Source organism: Podarcis pityusensis (genome assembly GCF_964106645.2).
Source record: "Podarcis pityusensis genome assembly, chromosome: 6".
Taxonomy (NCBI): Eukaryota; Metazoa; Chordata; class Lepidosauria; order Squamata; family Lacertidae; genus Podarcis; species Podarcis pityusensis.
In genome coordinates, this window is record NC_138030.1 from 81,975,664 (window position 1) to 81,993,944 (window position 18,281).

Genomic DNA, 18,281 nt, shown 5'->3' on the forward strand with positions numbered 1-18,281 from the left:
TATCAAGTCTGACAAGGAACAACAACCAAAAACAAAAAAAACTTCCGCGATGCCTCCAGTTATGATGTGGGTTTGCTGGTATGCAGCTAAAGCAAGGGAGAGACTTCGTGGTTTTTCATCAGCCAAGGAGGGGGGAAATGGCTGGCAGCAGCTTTAAATCCCTGGAGGTTGTCAGTCTGGTTGCAAATTCCGCATGAAATCCATCAAGGAGGACGAGGTTTGTGCCTTTAAAAATGCCTGCACGGAGCTCGAAGTTTGTGCTAATTTCTGCAGCTCTGTTTCTTTTCCAAGGCACCTTCTATGCTTCTGAGCTGACGGATGGATTTGAGGATGGTTCACAAGTGCGTAAAGAACACTTGATTACTCAGCTCTCAACAATCCCAAAGCCCAGTGCATAGGTATGGTGTGGCTTTTCAGGTGATGGGCCGTGGCAGGAAAGCTCTGCCTCAGGTTTGGATCTGGGATGGCTCATCCACACATGCAAGTTGAGTCAGCCTGGAGTGAACATGCACGTTTGAATCAGGCCACACATACATGCAATTTATTTACGAGCAACTGACTTGGAATGTGGTCAATGGAAGTGTTTGCTTTTAAAGCAATAAAACAGTGGAGCAGAATCTATGGCCCTTTGGATGTTATTGGACTATTGGCTCCTACCATGCCTGGCTATATTGGTCCTGCTTGCTGGGGCTGCCCATTCCTGTGGCAACAGTGAAGTTTAGGTTGCTGTGTGCATAGTCTCTTGCTCAGCATTTATATACAGTCATACCTTGGAAGCCGAACACCTTGGCTCCCGAACAAATCGGCTCCTGAATGATTGAAACCCGGAAGTGAGTGTTCCGGTTTTCAAATGATTTTTGGAAGCTGAATGTCCGGTGCGGCTTCTGCTGCTTCTGATTGGCTGCAGGATGCTCCTGCAGCCAATCAGAAGCTGTGATTTGGTTTTTGAATAGTTCCGGGAGTTGAGCGGCCTCCCGGAATGCATTCTGTTTTAAAACCAAGGTACCACTGCATTAGGGATGCGGGTGGCGCTGTGGGTCAAAGCACAGAGCCTAGGACTTGACGATCCAAAGGTCGGCGGTTCAAATCCCCGTGACGGGGTGAGCTTCCGTTGCTCGGTCCCTGCTCCTGCCAACCTAGCAGTTCGAAAGCACGTCAAAGTACAAGTAGATAAATAGGTACCGCTCTGGCGGGAAGGTAACGGCGTTTCCCTGCGCTGCTCTGGTTCGCCAGAAGCGGCTTAGTCATGCTGGCCACATGACCCGGAAGCTGTACGCCGGCTCCCTCGTCCAATAAAGCGAGATGAGCGCCGCAACCCCAGAGTCAGCGATGACTGGACCTAATGGTCAGGGGTCCCTTTACCTTTACCACTACATTGGGCACGTGATCTTACAGGATCACATTTTACATGTTCGCTGAGCTAAAGTTGGCTTTAGCCTGCAAACATTTATGCCCCAATAAACTCTGTTAGCCTTTTGCGATGCTACAGAGCGCTCTGCTTATTTTGCCGTGTGGCAAAAGGCCAACATGGTTAGCCCTCTGAAAAATGGGAACCTGGTAGCCATGGAAAGAGACTGTGAAATCGTCTCCTGCCTTCCAGCAGCTCATCTCCTGAACCTATGTGGTGGCATTCCCAAAAGCTGGCTCCTTCCTGTGATGAATGAGGACGATAGAGGATGCCCACACTCAGTTTGCTGTAGGGTAGGAGAGCTGCCACATGCAAGATTTTGTCATGGGTTGCATGAGTAAGCCACTGTTCTGTGCCTGAATCACTCTGCATTCTTAAAGTTTTGCATATGCAATTCCAACATGGTGCAGGGATCAACATTCCCATTCCATGCAATGTGTTGAAGGATGCCTATGATTGTAAGCAGGGGAAATATGGAGAGAATGTAGCTTCCTGTATGCTTGGATCCTTTGGCGATTACTCGTAGCTGAGTAAGATTGTCTTCCATAAACACGGTTTTAAAAATGAGTCCATAAGTGACTGTGGAGGCCAATTCTGGATCCACACGTCCTTCCACAGTGGGGACATAGGTTACCAGGTGGGAGTTGATCATGGTGAGGGTTTGCCAAGCATGTCTTCCTCTTAGCACGTTTCTCCCTTTTATCCTGAGTTCGAGTGTCTTCAAAGTCCATGATATCTTTGGTGAAGGCTGTTCTCCAGCTGGAGTGCTTGCAGGCCAGTGTTTCCCAGTTGTCAGAATTTATACTACATTTTTTTAGATTTGCCTTGAGAGAGTCTTTAAACCTCTTTGGTTGACCACCAGCATTGCGCTTTCCATTTTTAAGTTCGGAATAGAGTAGTTGCTTTGGAAGACGATAAACAACATGACCAGTCCAACAAAGTTGATGTTGAAGAATCATTGCTTCGACACTGGTGATCTTTGCTTCTTCCAGTACCCTGGTATTAGTTCGCTTGTCTTCCCAGGTAATGTGTAATTTTTTTCAGAGACACCATTGATGGAATCTTTCGAGGAGTTGGAGATGGTGTTTATAAGTGCTCCATGTTTCACAAGCACACAGTAAGGTTGGTAGTACAGTAGCTTTGTAAACAAGCATTTTGGTTTCCCAGCGAATGTCCCGGTCCTCAAATGCTCTGCACTTCAATCGGGAGAAGATATATGCTTGGATATCTACCTTTCAAACCAGAGCCTGAAAATCCCATTTATTTACAGTATCTGGTGCTCTCTTGCCTTATATAGAACTTCACTAGTACAGTCAGCCAGAGAACCACCTCTGTGAATCATTACTTTCCTTCCTGCTCTTCACATCTGGTGGGCATTGATGGTTGTGTGTGAAAAGGCGAGAGGAAGCCTTCCTGGTGTTTTGCTTATTTAAAAGAAATGCAATACCAGATTAGTGTTCCTGCATCGGTCTGGCAAAAAAGAGAAAAGAATAGCATATAAACTGCACATAATTTTCTTTGAAAACAAGCTTAGCAACTAACGACAATTCAAAATAAAATAGCACAAGATCATGCCAGAGTTTGCTGAAGGAAGGCAACTTTTTCCTAGTGGCAAACTATTGCAGCCTTGATTGTCGGGGCGAAATAAGCTTGCCCCACTGCAGAAATAATGTGGTTAGAGAATGTGTTTGCATCTGAAACAAAAGGTAGGCGAAAAGTGTGCATTGACTGTGTAAAAAAAGCAAGAAACACTACCACCCTGCTTGCATGGTGATCTCCCTTGAGAAAAAGGCCACAAACCAAATTACTTTTCACATATGTAACCTTTTATTGAATCAGGTCATTGATGAATCTAGACCAATATGGTTCACTTTAACTTGCAGAACTCTCCAAAACCTCAGCAGAAGTTTCTGCTCTAATATCTTTCTCCACTCCAAATATTCAGTGGAATTTGCTTTTCTGTCAGGGTTCAACATAGGGCCAAACCATATGTGATTCCCCCTTCTCCTTTAAAACATTTCACATGCTATTGGAGCCGGGAGAGGGGTGTTTAATCATTCGCCGCATGATGCTTCCCCTGTTGACCGCAGTCCTGCATGCAAGATGATATTTGTGTATGTTTCCCCCAGAGATCTGAGATGGGGTGTGACTTAAATTGGGAAATGGCCAATTGTCCTCTAAGCCTTGATCTTGTAGGGACTTTTGGGGGCTTGCCCCTGCTAGCCTCTGTGAGCGAGATATGCTATCTTTTTTCTCTCCATTTGATATTCCAAGACTCCACCAGAACCTGTGCAGTGACAAGAAAGGTAAAATGCTATGCATGTATCATTAAGTTACACACATAAAACATCTGACATTTTGATCTATTCCAAGGCTGGATGATATGCTTCTGCTGTTTGAAATATATATTAAAGCAGCTTGCTGGGAATTAAAATGTCATTTACAAATATTTGTATTTGACTTCTCGAGTCAGTGCTTGCTCCAGATCCCCCTGGCATATTTAAACCGCAGGGTCAGGATTAGCACTGACAGTTAGGATACTTTGAACAGTGTTGGCATTTCAGCCTAATTAGTTAGGATTTATTTTATTTTTTGACTTTTGGACCTTTTGGTTACTGGCCAGAGGTTTCCCCGCCCTTCGCCTTTCCCTTCTTAGTGTGCTTGTCTCATTTGTTGCTTTTTAAAATGTCAAACAGCCTGTCTTTGTTTATTCCACCCCACTGTGTTTCTCCTTCCCATAAAAAAAAATAGGACTTAGCATTTTCCTGATGCAGATCAGCTAGGCCTGTGCCGAATATTCTCTCATTTCATTATTCACTCCGAAGGCAGCACATTTACCAATGCCCACCACAACCACCACTCTGGAACCTCCTGTTCCAACACTGTTCTGTGCTCATTGCTCTTGCTGCTCTTTCCCAGCCTGCATCTATCTTTTGCCCAAACCGCCACTGGACATTATTGGCGGAGCAACCCACCTGACCTCGTCAGTGAGCAAACATGGGATCATTGCATTCTTGGCATTAGTCTGTCTCGAGAGACAATGGAGTGTGCCTCTGGGGGTGAAGTCAAACGGCTGCATTAGCAGCACTGAAGTGACTTCCCTGGGTTGCAAGCCTGGACAGTGTGTACAGAGGTCCTGGGCTGCCCAGACGACAAGACCCCACTCTTGTCATCGCTGGTGTGGTCCAGAGGAAAGCAGAGCAATGTGTTTGACACCAGGGCTGCAGGAGGCATACGAGGTACCATCCAACCACCTTAGATACTCCACTCTTGATTTTTGTAGGATTTACTCCAGATGTCAGCAAACTTTTTCAGCAGGGGGCCGGTCCACTGTCCCTCAGACCTTGTGGGGGGCCACACTATATTTGGGGGGTGGGGAAATGAACAAATTCCTATGCCCCACAAATAACCCAGAGATGCATTTTAAATAAAAGGACACGTTCTACTCATGTAAAAACACGCTGATTCCTGGACTGTCCGCTGACTGGATTTAGAAGGAGATTGGGCCGGATCCGGCCCCTGGGCCTTACTTTGCCTACCCCTGATTTACTCCTTAGCTTTTTCTTCTCCTGATGATATCCCGCAAGGATCAGAGTTTTCCTTCTCCTAGATAGCTCCTTGGCTGGCCAGCTGTGGCTCGCTAGCTCTGGGAGGTGTGTGATTCTTCAGCTGGAACAGGTGAGGGTCCCCTGCCTCATCAAGCCCAGATGCTGCAATCAGCAGGCATAGTGTAGAAGGGCAGCAGAGTGGAGAGGCTGTGGCTTGGGTGCTCCAGAATCTCTGTGGGACTGTGCTTTGGTTTGGGCTTCAGACACGTGGCTTGATCCTGTACTGGGGATTTGACATGCTGACTTGCTGCCAGGTAGGCCAGGGTTTTTTTAGGGGGATGCGGATGGCGCTGTGGGTAAAACCTCAGCGCCTAGGACTTGCCGATGGTCGCATGGTCGGCGGTTCGAATCCCCGCGGCGGGATGCACTCCCATTGCTCGGTCCCAGCGCCTGCCAACCTAGCAGTTCGAAAGCACCCCCGGGTGCAAGTAGATAAATAGGGACCGCTTACTAGTGGGAAGGTAAACAGCGTTTCCGTGTGCGGTTCTGGCTCGCCAGAGCAGCTTCATCACGCTGGCCATGTGACCTGGAAGTGTCTGCGGACAGCGCTGGCTCCCGGCCTATAGAGTGAGATGAGCACACAACCCTAGAGTCTGCCAAGACTGGTCCGTACGGGCAGGGGTACCTTTAGCTTTACCTAGGCCAGGGGTTTAGGACAACTGTTTTGGTACTTCCAGATTTCACAGATCCAGATTCAGAGCTCTTCTTTTGTTCTGTTTGTGCTTTAGATCTGCATCCAAAGAATTTCATGGGAGTTTTATTTTTTGGGGGGGGGGGAGGGTTGTGGCCATAGGGGCAGTCATCTCTCCACCCCCGCCACCACCAAATGCCTTTGGGGATGATGCTGCAGGTTCCAATCAAGCAGAATAAATTTTTTTTGCACCAAATTCAGTTTTGCACAGATCTTGGAAGTGCATGGAAAGAAATCTACGAATAACTCATTTGCAAAGTTTCTGCTCTTAAAGACTGCATTTTCTCTTTGTGTCTGACAGTGTAAGTTTTGCCTTTGTATAGCAAAGGAGAAACAAAATCAGCACAGGTGTGAAGGGAGCTGAAGGGGCTTTAGACAAGAACCCCAGACTTCTGCTAATCTGTATTTTATAGCTATACATGCCAATGTAAATTACACTTGTGAGGAACTACAGGTGACATCTGAAAGGTCGCCTACAATATTGAGGAAAGGAAAATGATGGACTTTGACTTCTACCACCAAGAGCATAAAAACCAGATGAAGGCTCAGGTAGATTTGGTATGATCAAAAGGATGATTTAAAGTCACAATTTTGGACCCGTCAGCCTTGCTGCCATTTGACAATATTGGATGAATTAGTGGCGTGTGGAATTGCTTTGCCAAACAAGTTGAAGATGGGGATGGAAATTACAGTCTAATAAAACCATAAAGGAAGAAACAACAGTGGTGGCAGAAAGTCAAAGTGGTGCCCCAACCTTTCCAATGATGATTGCTTTACAGTATTTGCTTTGCAATCCTAAGCATAGTAGTTTTGAAGTAAATCCCCCTGGAATAAAAAGAGCTTATGAGAAAACGTTGCCTGAGAGCAAGAAGGGTTTGGTCAGCTGACATTACTGAAAAGCAGTGAGATGATGTGGAAGTGCTGGTCATCCCTTGAAGTTGTAGCCAGGGGGTGAGCATCTGCATGTGTGAACCAGCCCTTAATTTTATCCATTTCATAAAAGGAGTGACGGGATGCATTGCAGTAGAAATGGTACTCTCTCCCATCGAAGCAAGACTTCTCAAGCAGAAGTAAGGGATTCTAGAATATTTTCATGACAGCTTTCATTCTGAAATTTGCCTAGTGCTTTCTGCCCCCCCCCCTTTCAGTGTCAACAAAGCACGAACAGTTTGCAATATGCACTGAGGGGGATGGTAAGGCATACTTTTATTTCAGGACAAGGGTTAGGGTTAGGTTCCCTGATTTATTTCTGCCTAGGGCCTAGGGGCTTCCTGCAGCCAATCAGAAGCTGCACTTTGGAAGTTGAACGGACTTCCAGAACGGATACCATTCGACTTCCAAGGTACGACTGTACTGTGGACTGCAAGCCTATGTAGGAGAGGAAAGCCCCACATAGGGTGCATTGCAGTAATCCTGTCTTGATGTCACCAATGCCTCAACTACTGTGGTTAACCTCCTCTGGTCCAAGAATGGTCAAAGCTGTTGTATCAAGTGCAGCTGGTAGAAAGTGCTTTTAGCCATTTGAGGCTACTTGGCCTCTGTTGACAAAGCTGGATCCAGAAGCATCTTCAGATTGAATGTCTGCTCCTTTGGGGGAATGCAGGTAATTGAGCAGTTTTCTCAGCATACTTTGTGTACCAAGAGGAAAGTCAACAGAGTTTTATGTGACTTAAGGCCTAGCGAATGTGTTTAAGATCGCAGTTAGCATCCTTATATTAAAAAGGGAAATGCTCTTAACATCTGAAAGACGGTAGACTTTCATTCTATGTAATTAACAAAAGAAAACTGCCTTTCAGATTGCAAATCCTCTTCCTTCCAAGATGACCAACGGCTCCAAACACATTTTAATAGCCTTAAAGAGTTATCTACTAGCACTAAAGTTAATGGGACAGTGGCACTGGCCACCAGTCTGGGATAAGAGCCTAATGTTTGTCCTTCGTGGAATGGATGGGAGTTCAGTTTTATTGAAAGAGGAATCGTCTTGCTCTGGGCCAATGTTTTTCATTAGTTCTTTAAGACTGCAATATATACACTTTCCCGGATACAAGTTCAACTGAATTGGACTTTCCCTCCCTCAGTGGACTTGCACTGTAAAGTGGTTGGGGGTGGGCGGGGGCAGGGACTGCAAAATGGAAGTGCATTGCCTAAAAACACAGAGGCTAGGGCATTGTTTTAACATTTTACCGTATATACTCGAGTATGAGCCAACCCGAATATAAGGAACTGGGAGGGACTAGGAGGAGAAAGTATATCCCAGCTTTGAGTCATTTACACAGCTGTCCTGACTTTCACGGCTGCTTCTTACAGACCAGAACCTGTCTCTCTCCAAATATTGTGGGATTGCACTTCCACCAGCCTCAGCCAGCATGGCCAATGGTTTAGGGTGTTGGGAGTTGGGGTGATGGGAGTTGTAGTCCAACAATATCTGAAAGGCTGGAAATTCTTTGTCCCTGTTTAAAAAAAAAAAAAAAAAAACTAAGAGGAGGGACTGGGGGAACTAGGTGGAGGAACTAGGAGGGACTAGGGGAACTAATAGGAGGGACTAGGAGGGACTAGGAGGTGGAACTAAGGAGGGACTGGGGGAACTAGGTGGAGGAACTAGGAGGGACTAGGGGAACTAGGTGGAGGAATTAGGAGGGACTAGGAGGTGGAACTAAGAGGAGGGACGGGGAACTAGGTGGAGGAACTAGGAGGGACTAGGGGAACTAATAGGAGGGACTAGGAGGGACTAGGAGGTGGAACTAAGAGGAGGGACTGGGGGAACTAGGTGGAGGAACTAGGAGGGACTAGGAGGTGGAACTAAGAGGAGGGACTGGGGGAACTAGGTGGAGGAACTAGGAGGCACTAGGGGGAACTAGGTGAGGGATTAGGAGGGACTAGGAGGGACTTGGAGGGGGAACTAAGAGGAGGGACTGGGGGAACTAGGTGGAGGAACTAGGAGGGACTAGAGGGAACTAGGTGGAGGAACTAGGAGGGACTAGGAGGTGGAACTGAGAGGAGGGACTGGGGGAACTAGGTGGAGGAACTAGGAGGGACTAGGGGGAACTAGGTGAGGGACTAGGAGGGACTTGGAGGTGGAACTAAGAGGAGGGACTGGGGGAACTAGGTGGAAGAACTAGGAGGGACTAGGGGGAACTAGGTGGAGGAACTAGGAGGGACTAGGGGAACTAACAGGAGGGACTAAGAGAGGGACTAGGGGGAACTAGGCGGAGGAACTAGGAGGGACTAGGAGGGACTAGGTGGAGGAACTAGGAGGGACTAGGGGAACTAAGAGGAGGGACTGGGGGAACTAGGTGGAGGAACTAGGAGGGACTAGAGGGAACTAGGTGGAGGAACTAGGAGGGACTAGGGGGAACTAGGTGAGGGACTAGGAGGGACTTGGAGGTGGAACTAAGAGGAGGGACTGGGGGAACTAGGTGGAGGAACTAGGAGGGACTAGGAGGGACTAGGAGGTGGAACTAAGAGGAGGGACTGGGGGAACTAGGTGGAGGAACTAGGAGGGATTAGGGGAACTAACAGGAGGGACTAGGAGAGGGGCTAGGGGGAACTAGGTGGAGGAACTAGTAGGGACTAGGAGGGACTAGGAGGTGGAACTAAGAGGAGGGACTGGGGGAACTAGGTGGAGGAACTAGGAGGGACTAGGAGGGACTAGGAGGTGGAACTAAGAGGAGGGACTGGGGGAACTAGGTGGAGGAACTAGGAGGGACTAGGGGGAACTAGGTGGAGGAACTAGGAGGGACTAGGAGGTGGAACTAAGAGGAGGGACTGGGGGAACTAGGTGGAGGAACTAGGAGGGACTAGGAGGTGGAACTAAGAGGAGGGACTGGGGGAACTAGGTGGAGGAACTAGGAGGGACTAGGGGGAACTAGGTGGAGGGACTAGGAGGGACTAGGGGGGACTAATAGGTGGAACTAAGAGGAGGGACTGGGGGAACTAGGTGGAGGAACTAGGAGGGATTAGGGGAACTAACAGGAGGGACTAGGAGAGGGGCTAGGGGGAACTAGGTGGAGGAACTAGTAGGGACTAGGAGGGACTAGGAGGTGGAACTAAGAGGATGGACTGGGGGAACTAGGTGGAGGAACTAGGAGGGACTAGAGGAACTAACAGGAGGGACTAGGAGAGGGACGAGGGGGAACTAGGTGGAGGAACTAGGAGGGACTGGGGGAACTAACAGGAGGGACTAGGAGGGACTAGGGGAAATAATAGGAGGGACTAGGAGGGACTAGGAGGTGGAACTGAGAGGAGGCACTGGGGGAACTAGGTGGAGGAACTAGGGGGGACTAGGGGGAACTAGGTGGAGGAACTAGGAGGGACTAGGAGGTGGAACTAAGAGGAGGGACTGGGGGAACTAGGTGGAGGAACTAGGAGGGACTAGGGGGAACTAGGTGGAGGAACAAGGAGGGACTAGGGGAACTAACAGGAGGGACTAGGAGAGGGACTAGGGGGAACTAGGTGGAGGGACTAGGAGGGACTAGGGGAACTAACAGGAGGGACTAGGAGGGACTAGGAGGTGGAACTGAGAGGAGGGACTGGGGGAACTAGGTGGAGGAACTAGGAGGGACTAGGGGAACTAATAGGAGGGACTAGGAGGGACTAGGAGGTGGAACTAAGAGGAGGGACTGGGGGAACTAGGTGGAGGAACTAGGAGGGACTAGGAGGGACTAATAGGTGGAACTAAGAGGAGGGACTGGGGGAACTAGGTGGAGGAACTAGGAGGGACTAGGGAACTAACAGGAGGGACTAGGAGAGGGGCTAGGGGGAACTAGGTGGAGGAACTAGGAGGGACTAGGAGGGACTAGGAGGTGGAACTAAGAGGAGGGACTGGGGGAACTAGGTGGAGGAACTAGGAGGGACTAGAGGGAACTAGGTGGAGGAACTAGGAGGGACTAGGGGGAACTAGGTGAGGGACTAGGAGGGACTAGGGGGAACTAGGTGAGGGACTAGGAGGGAACTAGGTGGAGGAACTAGGAGGGACTAGGGGAACTAATAGGTGGAACTAAGAGGAGGGACTGGGGGAACTAGGTGGAGGGACTAGGAGGGACTGGGGGAACTAGGTGGAGGAACTAGGAGGCACTAGGGGGAACTAGAGGAGGGACTAGGAGGGACTTGAGGTGGAACTAAGAGGAGGGACTGGGGGAACTAGGTGGAGGAACTAGCAGGGACTAGGGGGAACTAGGTGGAGGAACTAGGAGGGACTAGGAGGGACTAATAGGTGGAACTAAGAGGAGGGACTGGGGGAACTAGGTGGAGGTACTAGGAGGGACTAGGGGGAACTAGGTGGAGGGACTAGGAGGGACTAGGAGGGACTAATAGGTGGAACTAAGAGGAGTGACTGGGGGAACTAGGTGGAGGAACTAGGAGGGACTAGGGGAACTAACAGGAGGGACTAGGAGAGGGGCTAGGGGGAACTAGGTGGAGGAACTAGGAGGGACTAGGAGGTGGAACTAAGCGGAGGGACTGGGGGAACTAGGTGGAGGAACTAGGAGGGACTAGGGGAACTAACAGGAGGGACTAGGAGAGGGACTAGGGGGAACTAGGTGGAGGAACTAGGAGGGACTAGGAGGGACTAGGTGGAGGAACTAGGAGGGACTAGGGGAACTAACAGGAGGGACTAGGAGGGACTAGGGGAACTAATAGGAGGGACTAGGAGGGACTAGGAGGTGGACCTGAGAGGAGGGACTGGGGGAACTAGGTGGAGGAACTAGGAGGGACTAGGAGGTGGAACTAAGGAGGGACTGGGGTAACTAGGTGGAGGAACTAGGAGGGACTAGGAGGTGGAACTAAGAGGAGGGACTGGGGGAACTAGGTGGAGGGACTAGGAGGGACTAGGAGGTGGAACTAAGAGGAGGGACTGGGGGAACTAGGTGGAGGGACTAGGAGGGACTAGGGGAACTAATAGGAGGGACTAGGAGGTGGAACTGAGAGGAGGGACTGGGGGAACTAGGTGGAGGAACTAGGAGGGACTAGGAGGGACTAGGAGGTGGAACTAAGAGGAGGGACTGGGGGAACTAGGTGGAGGAACTAGGAGGGACTAGGGGAACTAACAGGAGGGACTAGGAGAGGGGCTAGGGGGAACTAGGTGGAGGAACTAGGAGGGACTAGGAGGGACTAGGAGGTGGAACTAAGGAGGGACTAGGAGGGACTAGGAGGTGGAACTAAGAGGAGTGACTGGGGGAACTAGGTGGAGGAACTAGGAGGGACTAGGGGAACTAATAGGTGGAACTAAGAGGAGGCGCTGGGGGGACTAGGTGGAGGAACTAGGAGGGACTAGGAGGGACTAGGAGGTGGAACTAAGAGGAGGGACTGGGGGAACTAGGTGGAGGAACTAGGAGGGACTGGATGCATTTCTTAGAAATGTGACATTATGCCGGCATTTTGACGTGTGCCAGTAGGCAACAGAACATATCCATTCAGTGAACTGTGGTGTTTGCAGTACAGAACTAGGGGGAACTAGGTGGAGGAACTAGTAGGGACTACAGGAACCAATAGGAGGGACTAGGGGGAACTAGGTGGAGGAACTAGGATGGACTAGGGGAACTAATAGGAGGGACTAGGAGGAGGTACTAGGGGGAACTAGGTGGAGGAACTAGGAGGGACTAGGGGAACTAATAGGTGGGACTAGGAGGAGGGACTAGGGGGAACTAGGTGGAGGAACTAGGAGGGACTAGGGGAACTAATAGGAGGGACTAGGAGGAGGGACTAGGGGAACTAGGTGGAGGAACTAGTAGGGACTACGGGAACTAATAGGAGGGACTAGGAGGGGGGACTAGGAGGGACTAGGAGGTGGAACTAGGAGGGATTAGGAGGAGGGACTAGGAGGGACTAGGAGGCGGGACTAGGAGGGACTACGGGGACTAATTGGAGGGACTAGGAGGAGGGACTAGGAGGAGGAACTAGGAGGAACTAGGAGGGACCAGGTGGAGGAACTAGGAGGGACTAGGAGGTGAAACTAGGAGGGACTAGGAGGAGGGACTAGGAGGGACTAGGAGGAGGAACTAGTAGGAGGAACTAGGAGGGACTAGCAGGAGGGAGTAGGAGGGAATAGGAGGTGGATATAGTATCTGGTAGGTCATTGCAGGGTGTTGGTTTCTTATTTTACAATTCTGGCTGCTTTGAATTTCATTAGAAAAGTAGGTCAATCGGGGTGGGTAACCTGTGGCCCTCCAGATGTTGGGTGTTTAAACTCAATATCAACCCCACCCAGCAAGATCAATAGTCCAAAATTATGGGGGGGGTCTAGCAAGCTGTAGGTTCACAACTTGATGTAAATTAAGGAACTACATTTTTAAAAAAACCAACAGTTTATTCTCCGTGAAAGGAACTATAGCTTCCTCTAGATCTGTAACAGATGCAGAGAATATTTGTCCTCCAGATGTTGCTCCCATCACTCCTGGTTATTGGCCATGTTCACCTTGGGCTGATGGGAGTTGTAGTTCAGCAACATCTAGATCCCCAAACATGATCTAGAACAACCTGGTGGAAAAAGAGGTGCAATGAACACACCAAGCAGTGATCATTTGAAATGTTTATTTTGCTGCATGAAGAGCTTTCCCCCGCAGTATTAATTTAGTCCCTGATTAAAGAATTAAGATAGCTGTGCTGCTGAGAAAGACCTCTACTCCTAAAACTTCTTGAGATGATTGAATGGCAGACAGATTATCTGGGGTTACATGAGTGTTCCGCTTTGTCTTTTGCAGTGATGGTGAATGCCAGGCAGATGCACAGGGAATGAAACAAAATATGTGGCTTCAGTTGTATCTGAAATGCAGGCACTTAACAAGTATACTAGAGTCATTGCAGTCTTTATAGCCTACAGGCGATTCGACTAAAGCTAAAATTTCCAGTGCAATAAATAAGAATTTCCAGAAAGTGGGAAATGAGATCTGCGGCCCCATAGTATTTCCAGGTATGTGTGTCTGAGTGCTCAGTTCCCTTTCCAAATGCAGTCCCTCACATCTCATGAAGGCTTCCATGAATATCAGAAGAATCGGAGGCTACTGGTGAAAGGGGCAAGCAGAAAAGCCCCCAGGTACACCTGGGATAATGTGCATGATGCTTTGGATACTGACCAAGGTGTCGAGTTAAATGGCAGAGGTCATCATGGTCTAGAGGGGTTTCCTTTCCCTGGTCTCCAGAACAACCCATTGTAGCCGGAGGCTTCCATATACGTAAGAGGTACAGCAAGAGTTCAAGCTAGATCAACCTTTCCATTGGGGGAGGTTGTACCATGTTCCACATTTCGACTCGGGACCCCTCTTTCTCCTGGCGGCTGGGGCTGTAGGTTCCTTGGGTAGCCCGTTTGTTGGAAGTTATGACGGAAGCTGTGGCCGCAAGAAGGAAGATCAGTAACAAGGCCAGTGTCACTGAGCCAATGGCGGTGAAAATATTGGAGGCCAGGTCAGTTGTTAGCTGGAAGGGTGGAAACAACACACAATGTGGTTGGTGTGGAAAGAGAAAAGGAACATGCATAGGAGTTACCATGAAGGGAAACCATGTGACGTGAACAATTTCCATTTAAAGGTATACCTACCAAGGAAAGTCCATCTGGTTAGTCTGTATTTGTAAGTGATGGAGGTATGCCGTTCTGTATTTGCCAAGGAATTAATTCATTTTTCGCTGTGCAAAAAAACCCCTGTCGACTGTTTTGTATACTGAAAAAGTCATAGTTTTGCTGCTATATTTTCTGAATGGCTAAAATCACATATTAAGCAAGATGGCAAGTTTCTGGGCTATAGCCAACATGATAGTTCCACTGGTGCAAGGGACTTCCTCTCCTTTCCCACACCAGAGACGGCTTTAGGGGAGCGCAACCAGTTCATTCACACTGGGTGTAGAGCCTTGGGGGTGCAGCAACTACAGTGGTACCTCGGTTTTCGAGCATCTCTGAAGCTGAATGTTTTGGTTTTCAAACGCTGAAAACCCAGAAGTAATTGCTTCTGTTTTTGAACACTTCTCGGAAGTTGAACAGCTTTTGCTACGTGTTTTTCAGTTTTTCCAATTGAACTTGCAGCCAGCCCTTTGCACCTCGGTCTTCAAACGTTTCAGAAGTCGAATGCTATTCCGGAAGAGATTATGTCCGAGAACCAAGGTACCACTGTATTATGTGGAATGGAAGGTGAGAGGCAGTGGGAGACACAGAAATTTGAGACCCCAGGGTCTGGCACTGCCCACTTTCCCATAATCAGCTCTGGGCAGTTGGGGGACCCTCCAGTGAAGATTAGAGTGTGGCAGGGAGAGGAGAGCAAACAGAAGTCCAATTGTTCCAGTGAGATTTCTCACATGGAGCATTTGATACAATTATTTCTACCCCGCTTTTCAAACTATTCCCCCCCCCCAAACTAGCTTACTTTATCAAAACAGTTTACATGTGCCAAGGGAATCTGCATGTTGAAATTTGTTATATATGATTAATGATGCAAATGACTTCAAATATCTCTCCCAACCAGACTCCCACATTTCCCTGTAGTCTTCAGTGATGCCACCTGTCTGCAGCTGCTTTAGTGGCAAAAAAAAAAAAAAGTCTCCCAGTTGCTTCCTCCACATAATCACAATCATTCTGATCTCCCCCCTGCTTTGTTTTGTTTTTAAGGGAAAAAACGTGTAGGATGGATGGATCTATTATGCTCTTTGATGCGCAGGTTTTATAAATGCAAGGACGTTTTCATGAAATCATTGCCCATAAAGCCAGTATAATCAAACATTCTTCCAATCAGCTGTTGGAAGAAGCTAGAATTTTGAGAGAGGAGGAAACTGTTTTAATGTTATCTCTCTGTTTCTAGTCCAATTTGCACTGGAAACCTCTGAAACAGCAGGAAGTACTATAGGAAAAACACGGTCATTGTGGACAACATCACCCTGGGAGGATTTTGATCGTCCAGGCAGATTTTGCTTTGGGTTTTTTTGATATGTATCCCTAGTGACAATTGAACTGTCAGAGATGGAACATGTGCTTGGGGCAGAACTTTCAAATCCAAAATGTTTTTTTAAGAACAAACGAAAGAACTTGAGAGGTCAAAAGTCTCAAAAGCACTTCCTGGAGACTAGGGAACCTGATTTAGCTACCTGCATGGAGGAATCTTTCTGACGTTGATTCCTACCGATAATGCTTTGAGTAAAAGCTCATCACTGTTTGGGGTTACTTTCTATATAGAAATGGCCTGTAGAATAGCATTTACTTTGCAATGTAAGGAAGTGATAGCATGCCAGGAGAAACATTAAGAGATCCTTGAAGTGGAGGATAAGTAAATCCATGTAGCATTCAAGAAATGTAAACTTGGCTCAGGGCTCATGATCAGCAGATATTACAGCCTCCTTCTGCCCTCATGATTGCCCTCTGTCTGAGGAAATAAAATCAATTATGATTATATTTAGAAAATGTGTTAATTATTATCTACAACACTCATGCCTCTTTTAGGCAAATCTTACAGGACGTGGGTGGCACTGTGGGTTAAACCACAGAGCCTAGGACTTGCTGATCAGAAGGTCGGCGGTTCGAATCCCCGCGACGGGGTGAGCTCCCGTTCGGCCCCAGCTCCTGCGCACCTAGCAGTTTGAAAGCACATCAAAGTACAAGTAGATAAATAGGTACTGCTCTGGCGGGAAGGAAAACGGCGTTTCCGTGTGCTGCTCTGGTTCACCAGAAGCAGCTTAGTCATGCTGGCCACATGACCCGGAAGCTGCACGCCGGCTCCCTCGGCCAATAAAGCGAGATGAGCGCCGCAACCCCAGAGTCGGTCACGACTGGACCTAATGGTCAGGGGTCCCTTTACCTTTACCTTTACCTTTACCTAGGATTAGAAACCACATTTCCTTAAAAGTTATTTTTTAAAAATAATAAAGTCACTCTTAATTCCACCCCAGAGAGATGTGGCATTGATTGGGAAACACTTTCCCATGACCACAACCATTGAGGGGAAGCCAGCACAACTTAAGTCCTCCCCATGCACTGCCCCGTAGTTTTTGCCTTAGGATCGCAGCCCAAACTAATATCCTTGCATTTTGTGATGTGGTGTTTGATACAAAAGCAGTATGTATTGATTGGTAGGCTCGTCGAGGGAACATGGTATCTCTCCAAAATGTAAACCCATGAATATAGCTTGGGAAAATATGAAATATGAAATAGGGGACCTATTCTGTGCAAAATTAATATTGTATAGTGGTAAGGTAAAGGTAAAGGGACCCCTGACCATTAGGTCCAGTCGTGACTGACTCTGGGGTTGCGGCACTCATCTCACTTTATTGGCCGAGGGAGCCGGCGTACAGCTTCCGGGTCATGTGGCCAGCATGACTAAGCCGCTTCTGGGGAACCAGAGCAGCACATGGAAACGCCGTTTACCTTCCCGCCGGAGCGGTACCTATTTATCTACTTGCATTTTGATGTGCTTTCAAACTGCTAGGTTGGCAGGAGCAGGGACCGAGCAACGGCAGCGCACCCCATCATGGGGATTCGAACTACCGACCTTCTGATCGGCAAGTCCTAGGCTCTGTCGTTTAGCCCACAGCGCCACCCGCGTCCCCTATTGTATAGTGGTACCTCAGGTTAAGTACTTAATTCGTTCTGGAGATCCGTACTTAACCTGAAACTGTTCTTAATCTGAAGCGCCACTTTAGCTAATGGAGCCTCCCGCTGCTGCCGCACCGCTGGACCACAATTTCTGTTCTCATCCTGAAGCAAAGTTCTTAACCCAAGGTACTATTTCTGGGTTAGCAGAGTCTGTAACCTGAAGCGTATGTAACCCGAGGTACCACTGTACTCTGAAGTAAACCCCCTCCTCCAAGAAGTGGAAATTCTTCAAAGGTATTGAACTCACTCTTGATAGCAATGAAATCCTAATTAAAAACTTACTTTTTAAAAGAGTTGAACCCTTGGCAGACCAGCATGCATGATTGTTGGGCTGATGAATCATAAACTGAACTTTCGTGTTCCTGATATAAGGGATTGTTTCTTCATTCCTAAAGTATAATGGATTCAGGCCCCACCCCCTGCACCTTGGTTGGTTGGTTGGCCAATTCAGATACTAGCCCTACATAAGAGCCCTTTCCCTTGATCACTAAGTAACTTAGCTGCATGGCACGACACACAACTTTCAGCAGGCTTACAATCTGCTACTTTCATTTCAAAGTAAATTACGCACAGCTTGATGGAGTAATCCTTTGCAACAGTTCAGTTCTCTCATCCAATTTCACAGCTATTCCCACTGCCACCTTCCCTTTCCCATTGCACTAGATAGCAGCATAAACCCCTGGTTCCCACGGCAAGGTCCTGGTCTTCTGGGCAGGTTGCCTTGCTAGCTGTGGACTGACTTTAAAATTGCCAGCAGGCTCGCCAGTCGAGTCCCATCAGGATCAAGTATATATTGCTTGGCCAGCTGATAGCTGGGTGATTAATTAACATAAAAGAACTTGGCTTATTGGAGAGAAGTGCTTCATTAGGTTTTTGTTTTGTTTTTGAAATGGTGACGACGGAAGAGGTTTTGGCTGACCCTAAACATTAGGGTCTGCTAGCCACCATATTTCAATGCCTAGGCACATAGAGATGAGCATTGGCTGGTCTCTGAACTTTACAATGAAGCCC

The 18,281-nt window shown here is 48.2% G+C and overlaps 1 protein-coding gene across 1 annotated transcript in view; it reads right to left on the reverse strand.

Moving 5' to 3' along the window:
- Window positions 1-13,217: 13,217 nt before the first annotated feature.
- CRB1 (crumbs cell polarity complex component 1) overlaps window positions 13,218-18,281 on the reverse strand; it is a 153,470-nt gene continuing 148,406 nt past the window's right edge. The window contains exon 12 of the mRNA XM_081010755.1: window positions 13,218-14,116. Within this exon, the coding sequence (XP_080866881.1) occupies window positions 13,901-14,116 (216 nt within the window). The 3' untranslated portion in view covers window positions 13,218-13,900. The remainder of the gene's footprint in view (window positions 14,117-18,281) is intronic.